General features: G+C 43.1%; 1 protein-coding gene across 1 annotated transcript; it reads right to left on the minus strand.

The window, feature by feature from the left end:
• Positions 1-2328: 2328 nt before the first annotated feature.
• Positions 2329-11877, minus strand: LOC121346571 (alcohol dehydrogenase class-3). Its single transcript, XM_041424487.1, has 9 exons — positions 11795-11877; positions 9049-9150; positions 8030-8171; positions 7318-7405; positions 6308-6527; positions 5531-5791; positions 4653-4788; positions 3587-3725; positions 2329-2631 (listed from the first exon to the last, which is right to left on the minus strand). Exons 1-9 carry the CDS (start codon positions 11804-11806, stop codon positions 2607-2609), a joined length of 1125 nt encoding a protein of 374 aa, XP_041280421.1. The 5' UTR covers positions 11807-11877; the 3' UTR covers positions 2329-2606.
• Positions 11878-14318: the final 2441 nt, after the last annotated feature.

Below are 14318 nucleotides of genomic sequence, written 5' to 3' on the forward strand. Positions count from 1 at the left end.
ACTGCTTGTAGTGAGTTCATACTAGTGCAGTATTTTTAAATGAGTGGAAAGCTTAGCTGGCATCTTCACCAGATCTTGCAACGTAAGAGGGCACATCAGCCTTGAGAACAAAATTTATTAAATAAAAATATTAAGGAAAACTATTTTTTCACCTCTTTAGCTGTGTCTGCTTGAACATGACATACCAGACTTGTGCTGACTGGATTGTGGAAATTAACTATTTTTATTCTTACCTAAGTTGCTATCCACTTAAAAGATCCTAAGTTAAATCTACTTTTTAATTACATTTTTAGCAATTGTATGCACTTTTACCAAAAACACAATCCTGAAGTTAGTTCTGAATCAATCTCTAATGTATTTTGTATTTTCCCTGTACTGTTGTAAAGGGAAAACACATTAAAATGACTTACTTTGCTGTAAGTCAGTGTGGAAATTCTTCATGCTGTTTCTGCAACTTGACTTGAATATTTAAGGAGAGAAGTTTTGGTAGATGGTGTTGAGTAACAGCAGGAGGGGAGTGGCCAGCCTGCATGGTTTGCATGGCAGCCAGCAGAGGACATGCACCTTTCATTCACAGTGGATGTGCAGTTCAATACAGTACCTTGATCACCAAAAATGGGGCAGAAGCTCTTGGCTTTGAGTCCCTTGGTTTGCTGAACAACTTCAAAAAAAACCCTATTTCAAACATGCTCCATTCAATCAAAAGCTTTGCAGGATGAAGTAATGGCTGGGACATCAACTCCTCAGGCTGGGAAGAAGCTGCAAGTCTTTGACCCAAGCACTCTGGTATCACTACACTTCTTCGTTGTTGGTATTACAGCCTGGCTTCCCACAAACACTCTGAGGTGCAGATTCTCTGAAGTAATAATGTAATGCAGACGAGATTGTGTGTTCTTGATTTAGTCTGTGCAGCATAGAGGAACAGTTGTTCCAGTGTAAGTATGTTATGTGTGTTAGATCCAGCTAAGGGGTGGTTTGCCAGGTTAGCTAGCATTGTATTGATACCATCTTCTAATTAGGGAGTATTCTCACTGGAATAACTTAATAGCAAGTTTTCTACTGCATTTTCTGATGTTCAGCCAGCCTTCCTGGAGCTACAAGGTACTGAGAGTCATCTCATTGCTGGGCTAAAGGGCTCAGTTTTGTTACCAATTCAGTTTTTATTTCCTCCTGATGCTCAAAATTGAGTTCTTGTGACATTCACATTCATTCTTTACTGTCTGAAATGAAGTAGAAATGCATACCTCAACTATTTTCAGAATGCTGTAGGGGATATTTTTTAATGAGAGATGGAAAAGATGTAATTGTCCCAGTTGTATAGCAATGGCTTGGAGTAATTGGTGGTGGTGAGAGGGAGTAAGATTACTGTTTGCATTCTGTGTTTCTGCTAGAAGTTGTTTTGACCAGGGTTCTTTAAAACATGAAACTTCTCACTTAATCAGTGTCCTTGATTCACTGAAAAACACTGAGTTTCTATGTAGCTAACTTTTAATTGGCTGGGCTGTCTCTGCTTTGCAGTCTGTTTTTGCTATTTATGTTTTTCTGGATGTGAGGCACTGATTGCAGGTTTCAATACAAAAAGAACTTTATCCAGACAGCTCACTTCACCTAGAGTTAAGAAAACCTGCAACTCCAAAACTGAGACTTAACCCCTCCTCCTCCCACAAAAAAAATCCCAGAAAACCCTGAAGCCATCTTCATGCAATGCTCTCTCCTGTTCCCCTGCAGCCCTCAAGAGCAGACTTGCTCTAATAGTAGTATTTCCTGCTTCAGTGGCATGATCAGGTTTCTGACTAGACGTGACAATCCCATGCTGTTTGTTTTTGCAGTGTTGGCTGCAAAGTTTGCTTCATTTGTCAGTAAGTTAAGGAAATGGGACAACTGTCCTACTGAAGCCTTGGAGGACACTACTAGAGCAAGTGACCAGAACAGTTTGTGCCATGATCTTTACAAGAGGCTGCCAAAGAGACCAGTGAGAAATAAGGCAGAACACGGAACACCCCAGTGAACATGGGTACCTCTGGACAACAAAGTCTCTGCTCCACATGTGGCTTCAAGGTTGAGCTGGATGCTACAATCCACTGTAGTCCCAGAATAGCCTCAGAAACTTGACAAGTTCTGGCCCCTCTCTCAGCACGGTTGCAGCAAATGTATGCTGCTTCTCACCCCTGTGCTCAGCTGTGCCTTGTGCCGTGAATCCCACATCATTTGCTGCAGACTCCGCAGAGCACTCCCTCTGTCACACACACACTGTGAAATCACTCAAAGAAAACAAGTAAGACACAGCAATCACAGTCACTCTTAATGCTAAATAACTCCAACACTGGGTTTAGAAATAAGCTTTTATTAAGTAGATTTGAGTTAGCCACTATTGAATTTGAAGAATGAGTATAGAAACAGAAGTTCCATAATCAGAACTAATTCCATAAAGCTATTCAGTGGTTAACAATTTTTTATTACTTAGTACCCAGAATGCTCACCCTAAAATACATGGTCTTCCTAGTCCCAGTGAGTTTTCAGTTGCTTGATTCTATCTTCTATCAAAAATTCCATTATAAAAAGGCAGTTAGCATGGTGCTGGCCAATTAGAACATCCATGTTAGGCTCTAAAATTTCAGGACAGTTCGAATGCTTGAAATAAAAAAGAAAATAAAAATTACCAAGAAGTCAATTTTCTCCCCATCTCTCCCGTCACTTTCATTGCTGAGACATATTTTAACTTCTACCTTCTGTCTTTTGTAACAAATGAAGTCATGCTTATGCCTATAATGTTTATTAAAAATCTAGGATAATGCTTGTTCTCTTCAGATTTTTGTCTCTCCTCCAGCAAAATAAACTGCAAATGAACTCTTTTTCAAACCTAGGTCTCAGCTTTCAGCAGCTAGCCAAGATTGACCAGGAGCAGTAATATTTACAGGCATTCTCCCTTTTGTCTATTTGGAAAATGTTAGGTAGCTTTGATTATTAGTTTTCAAGCTCATGTATGAATAAAACACTGAAATGATGCTGAAGTTTGTAATTGAGAGAGGGATCAACTGCTGGATGAAATTTGCATAAATGCAGTGATTCCAACTGTAACAAATACAGTCAACTGATTTATCTAAAATAGAATCCATATGAGCTAAAGCAGATAGAGCTAGTACTTTCTCCAGAGTTATATACAATACATAGATATAGACTGAGATCAAATACAAAGACCATGCTGGTTTCTGGAGAGAATGGTCATAAGTAATTCTCTGTCTGCAGAGGAACCTAAATATTACTGAATATGTAATCTTCAGTCTCTTTAAATTCCTTATTATAAGGGAGAATGTTTTAGCAAAGGTGAAAGCCTGAGACTGACCTGTTTCCTTTACCAGCTTTATATCTGTATTTCTCTTTTACACTGTTGCTTGCTTTTACTGTGTGCCTGTTTTGGCACATGCCTGAAAGCTCACAGAAGTGTGTTTCTATCAGAATGAATGCATGTGGTGTGTGTCACCCTTTAGCTTCCCTGTTTAAAACATGTCAGTGAGCAGGGAACCTGTACTTTGACAGTGTCTGATCAAGAAGTGTCTTGTATACCTTTCAGTACTGTGCACATTACCTTTTTCCTGAATGCATCAGCTCAAAAGCCTCATTGATTTTGTCGAAAGGCAGCGTGTGAGTTACAAATTCATCAACCTTGATCTTTTTGGACATGTATTCTGTCACCAGTTTTGGTACATTGTCTACACTCTTCCAGCCTGAAAGAAGGAAAACATGCCTTGTTTTCCTTTCCCACCCATCTCAGAAAATATAAAACACAGCCCTAACACAGAACTTGTATCATCAATATGACAAGGAGCAGAGATGAGTGACATGTTTGTCCCTCCTATGGAGGGCTGGCAAAAGCGCACATCATCCAAACACACACAAGTGTTGATGAAAAATCTTTCACTAAAAACCTTTCACTGGTTGTTCCAGCATTCAACATGAACAGCAGCCCACACCTAGGAAAGTATACACAAGGCATCTCTGTCAGGCCCCCCAATCCAGTAAGCTTTGTATTGGACAAAGAGCAGTAATAATTCAAAGTCTGAAACTGAACTTCCATCAACTTCAGCAATTATTGAATTCCCCAAAAAAAGAACTCAATGTGGTTTTGAGTTCACAGAACAAAATGTGTATCAAGAACTTGTTCCCTTTTTATTTTAAAGGCCTTTATAGCACATTATGATGTTGGACCTACAATTTACTTAGTGGTTAAGCAACACAAACATACTGATGTGAGTTCCCACTCCCCAGAGACTAGATCCTTTCACTGGACCAAACCTTCACCTGGTGGCAAAGTAGTCTCACTATCCCACTCCTTTCATAGTGAGTAGCATATAGATGTATTCACTCTTCAAAATAAGTTAGACCTCATACCAATGTGTCAAACCCTGTCTGTAGAAACAACAGATTTTAAGAGTCTTTATCTTAAAAGCCAACGTAACATTTATGAATAGCCTGTCAATAGTACATTTCTTGCACAAGCAAAGCCAAGGGAGTGTGATCTTCCCAGCTTTAGCCCAGAGTAAATTATTTTTATCCCCACAGCAAGAGAGAGTTACCTCCAAACGCGGTTCCGGTGTGATCTTTCCAGCTTTAGCCCAGAGTAAATTATTATCCCCACAGCAAGAGAGAGTTACCTCCAAACGCGGTTCCTTTCCATGTCCGCCCAGTTACGAGCTGGAATGGCCGTGTGGCGATCTCCTGGCCAGCAGCAGCCACTCCAACTATCACACTGAGTCCCCAGCCTTTGTGGCAGGCTTCCAAGGCAGCCCTCTTCATGGACAGACAGGACAAAGCAGGGTGTTTATTGCTAAGGTTTACACTGCCTGGACTGGTAGCACTTCCTTTCCCCCAGTTAATGAATTGCCACATCAGCATTCAAGGAACAGTAAATACACTGAAAATTACATTATATTTTCCATTGGTTCAGGTTCCCTTACACTGTTAAAGGTTCACCTTGCACTTTTTATATTCTATCTAGCTTTCAGAGAAGTCACTCTGAACTCCCACTGAGAGTCGGGACAAACTGTAATCACAGACCATATTACCAACAGTTAGGAATGCTACTGTAATTCCTGAAAACTTTGCATTACATTTAGTAATACTAAAAAACTTAGTATTACATTTAATAATACTTCTGCATTTCCAAAGGTGAAATTAATTACTTGAGAAATTAGGGAAATGCTGAGTGATCTCTAAGATTGTACTGCTCATTGCACGATACATTTTATCTGAGTTTTGTTAATTTCAGCTGTCAGCACAGAGAAACTCAGGATCTCAAAAAAGTCTGATTAAGGACAAAACATGTTTTTCAGTCCAAGAAGTAGCAGCTGCTTCCATTATATAATTACAGTTGAGTGTAAATTGTCCTTATGAGTCATAGCAGTTATCATTACTATTAAGAAAACAAAAAGGTCATTGAGCGTGGCATGTTTTGTGTTAAGAAAGCAGCTGATGTTGCTGTTGAGCTGAACTGGTCCCTCCCTGCACATGCTCCTGTTGGTCAAGCACTCACCATGACTCCGACATTTCCGATGCACTCAAATGAGTAATCCACGCCACCATCGGTCATCTCAACCAGAACCTCCTGGATGGGCTTCTTGGAGTCTTGGGGGCTGATGCACTCAGTAGCTCCAAACTCTTTGGCTTTGGCATACTTATCCTTGTTAATGTCGACGCCAATGATCCGGGATGCTCCTGCTATTTTGCAGCCCATAATAACCGCCAGCCCAACTCCTCCCAAACCAAATACGGCACATGTAGAGCCAGGCTCCACCTAGGAGTAAGAAAGGAGTCATGAGCAGCAGAAAAAAATTCATCCTTCCAGGGGAAGAGGAAATGCAGGTTAAGGAGGCTGTAATAAAGGAAAAAATGGAAGCAAATATACATGGCTATGAGATTTTATAGACAAGGGAAACTATATAAATATTTAATTCTAAAAGCTCTTTAGGCACTAAGCCTTTTCTTTTGCCTGAAGACTCATGCCCACACACCTACCACCTCTGCCTGACCCTGAGCTTCACACTATCAGAATGACTTGCAGCAAGATGAACATGAACCACAAAAGTAATTCATATATAGCTTGCTATCAAAAGGGATGCAGAAGACTCCACCTGAATTCCTCCAAAGGGCAATGGGTTCTTCTAACCTGATCTGGCCTCTTATGGGGAAGTTAGAAATTCTTAGCTAAACTTAATCAGTTGAAGAGGAAGAAGGAACACAGATTTGGTACATCCCATTTACAGTGCTAGTGTAGTCACTGAGCTGTGTGTGCCACAAGCCCAGCCTTTACCTTAGCAGTGTTGACAGCAGCCCCATAGCCCGTGGAGATGCCACAGCCCAGCAGGCACACTTTATCCAGAGGTGCTGCAGCATCTATCTTGGCTACGGAGATATCAGCCACCACGGTGTACTCAGAGAAGGTGCTGGTCCCCATGAAGTGGTAAATCTGCTTTCCCTTGCAGGTGAATCTGCTGGTACCATCAGGCATGACTCCTTTCCCTTGAGTAATTCTTGAGGCAAAGACAGGGAAGCGCAGTTTTAAGCAGCAAATATTCTCACCAGACAGAATCCACTAAGCAGCACAGAGAGGCAGCTGCATACTTGCACTTTGTATTTTGACCACTTCAATAAACCTAGAAGTTCACAGAAGTGAGATGCTAAACTCCTAAAACTTCATGCAGTTAATTCCTCCAGGGAACAACTGAAAGAAATGGGAGTTTATTCACATGCTGACCTTGTTAGTTACCAATGCTAACTGCTTGTGCCACAGCACCACACCACTGTCCTGGTGTCCTTCAGCATCCTCCCCTTGAATGACACCTGTCAGTTATGTCACTGGGGCTTTTTTTGAGTTTGGGAGATTTTTTTTCAGAACAGGAGCTGCAAATTTATCTGGGAAGCAGGTGTCATAGGAAAAAAGAGCTGCCTGTATGATTTTGTACCTCTTGAAAGCTTTGGTGTTCACTCCCAAGAGCTAAATTCCCTGAAGTTGTTCCCTTAAGTATGGATTAAATATGGAGTCAGAGCATTTATGTTTTCCAACCTATGGACACGAGGTAGTAGTTTGCACCTTCACATATTTGAAAAGAGAGAAACAGTTTTATTTAAGGGAAGAATAGTAATTTTAAAGAAGACTGCAAAAAAATTGCATAAGTGACTAGTGAAACACCGACTTTCCAAGTCAATAAATGATGCATCAACAGATTTATTCTTCAAAGAAAACTCTTGTCAATTACTTTTGCTAACAACAGCAGGTATACATTGAACAAATACTACAGCACGTGTCAAAGTTATACAGACCTTATCTTCTGGCACAGGTTTGTTTTAGGATTCTTACAGAACTTGCACTCTCCACACTGAGGGATGTATAGAGGGATAACAGTGTCCCCTAAGGAAAAATATATTCTGTGTCTAGTTATTGAGTCAAGCAAGGCATTCTGAAAAAAAAAAATGAAGTTACTTGATTCTGCATGTTTTTTCTGTGAGCCTGAGTTCACTTAAAACCTTTGTGTACTAAAAGCTGTTTATGGTATACAGAGGTATTATAGAGTGCTAGACAAACAAACCACTTTAGTCCTGGCTGAGCAGACAACCCATCTGAAATTCATCATTCCAGAACAAGTAGCAATGTTAATGTGAAACAAAACAACCCCAAATCAACAGTGAACAACAAGACTAAACACTTTAAGCCTTTTCATTAAACCAACAGATAAAAACTATAATTTGAAAAAATTATAACCAACCCTCTTTGTAATTATACACTGATCTGATTTCAAGTAAAAAAATGCTATTCTGGGCTCTTTCAAGCTTTAAATCAAGAATTCATTGAATAGATTTGTGTTTTGTCTCACAGACCACAGAAATCTACACAGGCATACACCCCAGAATAAAATATTGTATTAACTCCTGCAATATGGCATTTCAGTGGCCCAATTTGACAGTTACTCTTCAAATAAAGTAACACTTTCAAGGAAGGCAGAAAACTTCTCCTCACTGTAAGGGATTTCCTTACCCTTCTTTACTTTTGTTACTCCTTCCCCAACACTCTCTACAATTCCAGCTCCTTCATGTCCCAGGATCACAGGGAAACATCCTTCAGGATCAGCACCACTCAGAGTATAGGCGTCAGTGTGACAGACAGCAGTGGCAACTATCTGTGAAGAAATAAATAATCTGAGACACCCTGAAGAACAGAATAGTAGCACAGATCTAAACAATTCCCTTTAGTCAGAAATTAAGAACAATTGCCAGGTCAAAGTTCTGGCAGCATTAGGGATATGGGCAACATATTTTCAATTCCTGGCAAGGCAGTTTTTCTTATTTTGAAAATGCAACGTCACGACAGTACATTTTTATAATTTTCATCAACCAAAATGTGACACTGAAAGGGGTAAAAGATAATCTGTCTTTTCCTATAGCTAGAAATTAGTGCTCCAAGTCATCTCATCATAGTTTAGCACCTCAGCTTTGAAGTAAGTTAAGACTCAGAGGTAAAATTTCCAGAGAGACAATGCAGAACTCTCAGTACTGCATAAATCCTGCTTAAGTCTTTAGCACCACGCAGAAATCCTTTCCACAGGAATAAATTTCACATTAATGTATACTTTTTGGCAGATACAGGCTCCTGGAAAGTCCTGACAAAATCAGAAACTTGGGTATGGCGAACGCAAGAGACCAATCTCAGCTCAGCAGCCAGTAACTTATGGTCACAAATGACAAATTGTCCTTCCAACAAGATAAAGATGTTCCCAGCTCAGACATTTTGAGGGAACTTAGTCTGTAACAACTGGAATTGATCCTTAAAATAACCATTATCTTCAGACCAGACTGAAGTGAGACTAGTAGAAATGAAAAGTGTTTTTCATAAACAGAAGATCTAAATACTGTCATTTTCTTCTCTGTAAAGCCAGCTGAGATACTAATGAACTAATGATATCTATTCAACATTTCTTCTGTTGGCAAACAAATTATTTATCTTTAATAGTCTGTCTCCTAAAATAGAAAACATGTAGTAAAAATGGATGGAATTACCTTGATACGAACTTCATGAGCTTTTGGTGGAGCAACCTCCACCTCCTCAATAGAGAGAGGTTTACCTGCCTCCCAGGCAACAGCAGCCTTGCATTTAATAACCTAGAAGACAAGAAGAACAAAAAAACCCCAAACAAACAAAAAAAAAAAAAAAAAAAAAAAAAAGAGGATATCTGTTGTATGGTTCATTTAAAATAATTCTTGTTCAGCCAAGTGAGAAAATAAAAGCAGCACTACTGGCTTTTGGAAAGAATCCCAGATCTGAAATTCATAATTTCAACACAAAGGTTTAATTGCCCCACATTTGCTTCAGGAAGCTAAACAATAATGAGCAAGCCAAGAGCTGAAATTTGGATGTCATTCTCTTTCTGTGTAAAAAATGTAATAAGCCTGGGAGTACTTGGGAGACACACTGCAGTGAAGGGAGCAACATGAATGGAAAGGCTGCCTAATAAAAATGGTTGTTTAAAATCCAAGACTGCCATTCATTTCAGGTACGTTCACTAAACACAGTGCTTGAAGTTGGAAAGCTCAGAAAGGGAACTGTGGGGACCCACATCAAGACTGAATTTCCTGTTCCTCATCAGGCTGGTTTCCAAGCAGGATTCCAGCAAGGAGATGCAGCTGACATGCAGAGCCCCCAGGGATGCAGAGGGACTTTGCTATAAGGCTCTAACACCTCTGCAGTGGCCACAGGGATCGCTGTTAGCAAGTCTTCCCTCACTGCTCCCAGTGCCACAACAAATCCTGCTCTGCATGCACACCTAAACCTCCTGGGAAGCTTTTCAATCCCAACGGTGAGTGCCTGGATAAGAGAGCAGGATTTCTGGATCTGTAAACCCTGCTGACAGGCACATACACACCACTGACTGAGAAAATCAGCAAGCATTACAGCCATACACTCTAGAGCAGCTTCAGGATAAGCATCTGGATTACCCTTAGAGGTTGGTTTCAAGAAGATGGCAAGGTCTAAGCCATTGCAATTAGAAATATAAACCAAAAGAAGAACATGACATTTTGTGTGTTCAAAATAGCTTTTGTGTGTTCAAAATAGTGGTGTTCCCATGGAATGCTTGAAAGAGAGGATTAATGTAAATTCCCAAGATCAGTCACTCTGCCTTTTTGAAATGTCACTTGCTGGAAGAAATAACAGTGCCAAGACCATCTTTTGAGCTTGCCAGCTCTCCTTCATCACTTGTGATCAGGAGAAAATAATGGCTAGTCTGTGCCTTTCTGCAGTATTTCTGTTGTACTATAAACATTACTAGGCTTTGCCAGAGCCAGTTAAAATCCTCACTGTACCTGTGACAGCAGAACTTAAGATACTTACCTTGGCTTAAATTTGGTAAAATAAATACTACAGACCCTGTTTTTGTAACAGAAAACAGGTACCTATTCCAACAGCCAGCAGTGGTCTAAATTAGACAGAAACACCCTGAACTACAACCATGAAATCTTCTTGTCCTGCTTTTTAATACCAGGGTAAATGTTACAAAAATGCACGGAATGTTCCATAACAACTAACTGTGGAATCACAGTGTGAGCCATCGGTCATAATCTCTAAATCTACCAAAGATGTTGCCAGAAAATCTAAATTCAAAGCACAAAGTGCAAGGGGAGCCATCACTCAGTAAATCATTTACTGGTTTTCAATCCATCCCCTCATCCTCCCCTCATCAAGTCATCACTTGTTCTTGCATGGGAGACAGCGCATTCCTAAAATGTGATTTCCACAAGCTTAGTTAAACACAAAATTAAAGACAGAGAGGAGAAAAACAGTCTCCTTACAGGATAAACTCTGATCATCTAAAACTAACAGTATGCATCTGGAAGCACATTTTGAAATAGTAATTTCTGATCCAGTTCATACAGCCACAAAGGCCCCTGGACTATTCAAAGTGGGTATCAGGAAAGCCCCATCTTTTCTTGAAGCCAACAGCTGGAAATAAAAACCAAAGCACCAACTTCCAGCAGTTCATTTCCTCTGCTACCACTGGAGCACATCTGTTGGGCTGCTTGTGCCTATGCACACCATCAGCTATCCCAGTGGCGATGAAACCGAGCTCTGGCAGTGACAGAAGCTGCTCCAAACCCAGTGCCAGCCTGGAGCAGCTTCAGCGTCCGGCCAAGCGCGGCCACCGACGCCGCTCGGGCCCCGGGCACTGACCGCCTGCGCAGAATTCGGGGAAATATTGGCAGAAGGTCTGGGCTATGGCTCTGTTCCTACAGCCATGCAGCAAACGTGCCAGCAATGGCTTTGTGAGCAGGCAGGGTTTTACCCCTTCCTTCCAGCCGATTCAGTGGCACCTGCCCGAAGCCCACAGGAAACCACGCAAACCCCACGGCGTTCTGCTCGTTCCCGCACCGCCGCGACCCAGGAGCGGCCGGAGCGCAGCCCTCAGACCCACAGGACGCGCACGGGGGTTCAGTGCAACACAAGGCGGGGAGCAAACGCCTGTTTTCCTTCCTAATCCTGCAAACACTCACAGCGGGAGCCTCCCACGCCAAAGCAGCGGCACCGACTCCGCCGTACGCCTCACACGCGTGGGGCAGGAGCGCGGAGGCGCCCGGACAGCCCCCGTGCCTCGGCTCTCGCCAGCGCTGGGCGACAGCGGCCACGGCGACCCCGGCCCGCGGCCCCGGCAGCGACGGCAGGGCAGGGAGGGCTCGCCCGCCTCCTCCTGCCCGGAGCGGGACCCTCCGCCCGCCCCCGGCGCCCTTCCCGCCGCGGAACGCAGACGCTCACCCCGCTCGCCATCGCGCACGCCTACGGCTGCCAGCGGAAGGGGAAGGGAGCCCGCCTCCTTCCCCGCTGCCTCTCTCCCCGCCTCCCTCTCAGGGGCGGGCGAAGGAACTGGATCCTTCCTCTCTTTTTCACCTTCCACCCTTGGAGGGCAGAGGTGGGCCGGGTTGGTCCAAAGCTCGCTGTGGCGCTTTTCTTCCCGCAGAGCGCGGTGGTGGCCGGGGTCTGTGTTTGCTGAGGGTGCCCGCAGTGTTGCCTTGCCGTGCGGGTCGGTTTATGGCTGCTGACGGCCGCACCAGTGTCTTCCATCGCGGCTCCTCTAGTCCGGCCGGCAGATGGATATTACTGTGCCCGTGAGGGAGCAGGCCCGCTGTCCCGGCCCATGGACCTGTTCCTGCCCACACCAGGTTGCCCAGATTCCCTCCCAACTAACGGGACTCCGCGGCCTCCTCTGCGCCGCTCCCTGAGGGCCGCAGCAGTGCCTGGATGTGCCTGCCTTTCCCAGGTCCGGGATTGCCGCCCTGGCTCCCGTTCTGGAGGTGTTGGTACCGCCTGTGTCCCACCTGGGCACAGGGGGAAGCTGACCGTGTCTGCAGAACCATGTCCTTTGTGCCTGAATATGTTCTTGGCTGGATAAACTGCAGTGCTGCAGGCTTTACTGGGTGCAGCGTGAAGACATGACTTCAGACTGGATGAAGGCAGCCCGCTGCCAGGGTAGATGAAGGGATCTGCAGTGGGATGGAAATTACGACTGGGCTTCTTGACATTCCATCCAGCAGCCTTTGAAGCAAAGTAGCTATTGCTGCAAGATGGGATCATTCACTGGTTCATGCTGTTGTTTCATTTTCCAAAAACACCGTTTTTCTCCAGGGAGGGTATGAAAGGCTTCTTGTGAGGTCTGCAGACATGATTGTGTAAGATGAGGGGAACAGTTCTGCTGTGAGCTGTTGGGATTTTCCACAAGAGGTGATGGTGCTTGAGAAATGGCAGGATGTAACTGAGTCCCCCCCAGTAAGAAAGGGAATTTTTATTTTCCAGTGACATGCTAACAAAAGCTTAGCAAATACCACAGACAGACAACAGCACAAGCGTGTGGAAAATTAATAACAAGACATAAGAACTATGACATTTAGTAAATAACATGAAAGTAACATAACATTTAATAACAAAACTAAAAATGAGAAACTAATTCTGTAGGATCATGACAGCTGACATGGAACTGGAAGGTAATTTGGCCAGTGAGGGTGCTATTCAGGTTCCACACCCTGTTGAAATCAACGCAGGCCTTGTCCATTTCCTTGGTGAAATTCAGCTCTGCCAACCTCTCTTGCTAATTTCATGCTCTTGGCCATCCCTGGTTTGTCAGTGCTTCCAAGAAGCCTCCAAGCATTTTGTGTTTAGATAAACTCCACAGATGCTCTGCTTTTTTTAGTATCTTTGACATTCTGAACATTGTAGGCACTGATTCTGGTGGACAAAGGGACAGATACATAAATCAGATGTCTTTAACACTCATTGTCCAGTTTCAGAGATGAAAGAGGTTGTTTATTTTTTCATCTTTCCTTCCCTTGCAGTTTTGTGATGCTGCCCCCAATCTTGCTGTGTACTTTTGGAAGCCCCGGACACTGTAAGTGGTTTTGCAACTTTCTTTCTGTTCTCAGCACCATGCAAACAAATCAAGTTACCACTCCATGATCTTGACTAAACTATCCATGCTTTGTCACATGTTTCAGGTTTATGTAGATAAGTTCTGAAGCAGAGGACTAACGCTGCTGCTCTGAATTTTACATTTTTTTTGGTTTTGGTGTTGTTCTTTCAGGTGTTATATGTTAATCAGGAACATCAGCTTGGATGGGGAAAAGAGGAGGGCTTGGAAGCAATCTGAGCATGTGGGAGGGAGACCTGGCAATCATGTTCTTGTTTGGTGGATGTGGTCTGTCAAGTGGGGAGAAAAGTCCAAAACAACTAGGGGTCTGTATTACTTTTTTTTTTCCTTAAAAAAAATAAAATTAAACTCTATTATTATGCCTACCCTGGAGGCATTAGTTTTTTAGTGAAGTTTTTTCTGTGTCTTAGTTTAACTTTGAAGCACAAGAAGATGTGGGGGAAGAAATCACTTGCAAGCTTGGCAGGCAGTGGATGGCTGAATGAAGATGCAAGTGCTGTGCCAGGGTGCCCATCCTGGGACAGTGTGAGTGCCAGTGGCAGGAGCTGGCAGTGTGGCTCCCTCAGAAGGAGGAGCTGGTGCTTTGGCACTGGAGCTGCTGGCTGCAGCCTCACACACTGGTGAACAGATTGGCAGGGCACAGGGAGGCTGGAGCAGACTGACAAGTCTACCCAGAAGCAAAACTGAAGTGCATTAATACAAACATTGCCTGCTTTGTTTTCCCCAGGCAGATATGGTCCTACATTGACCCACAGGTAATTTCCCCTCTATTAATACTCTTAATTTTCCAAATCAAACCAGTAGTTTTGATGGAAATATTTCATTAGAGCAACCTTCTTAGAGCTGGGATAACCTGTGCAC

Source organism: Onychostruthus taczanowskii, unplaced genomic scaffold (genome assembly GCF_017590055.1).
Source record: "Onychostruthus taczanowskii isolate IOZ18803 unplaced genomic scaffold, ASM1759005v1 scaffold82, whole genome shotgun sequence".
Taxonomy (NCBI): domain Eukaryota; kingdom Metazoa; phylum Chordata; class Aves; order Passeriformes; family Passeridae; genus Onychostruthus; species Onychostruthus taczanowskii.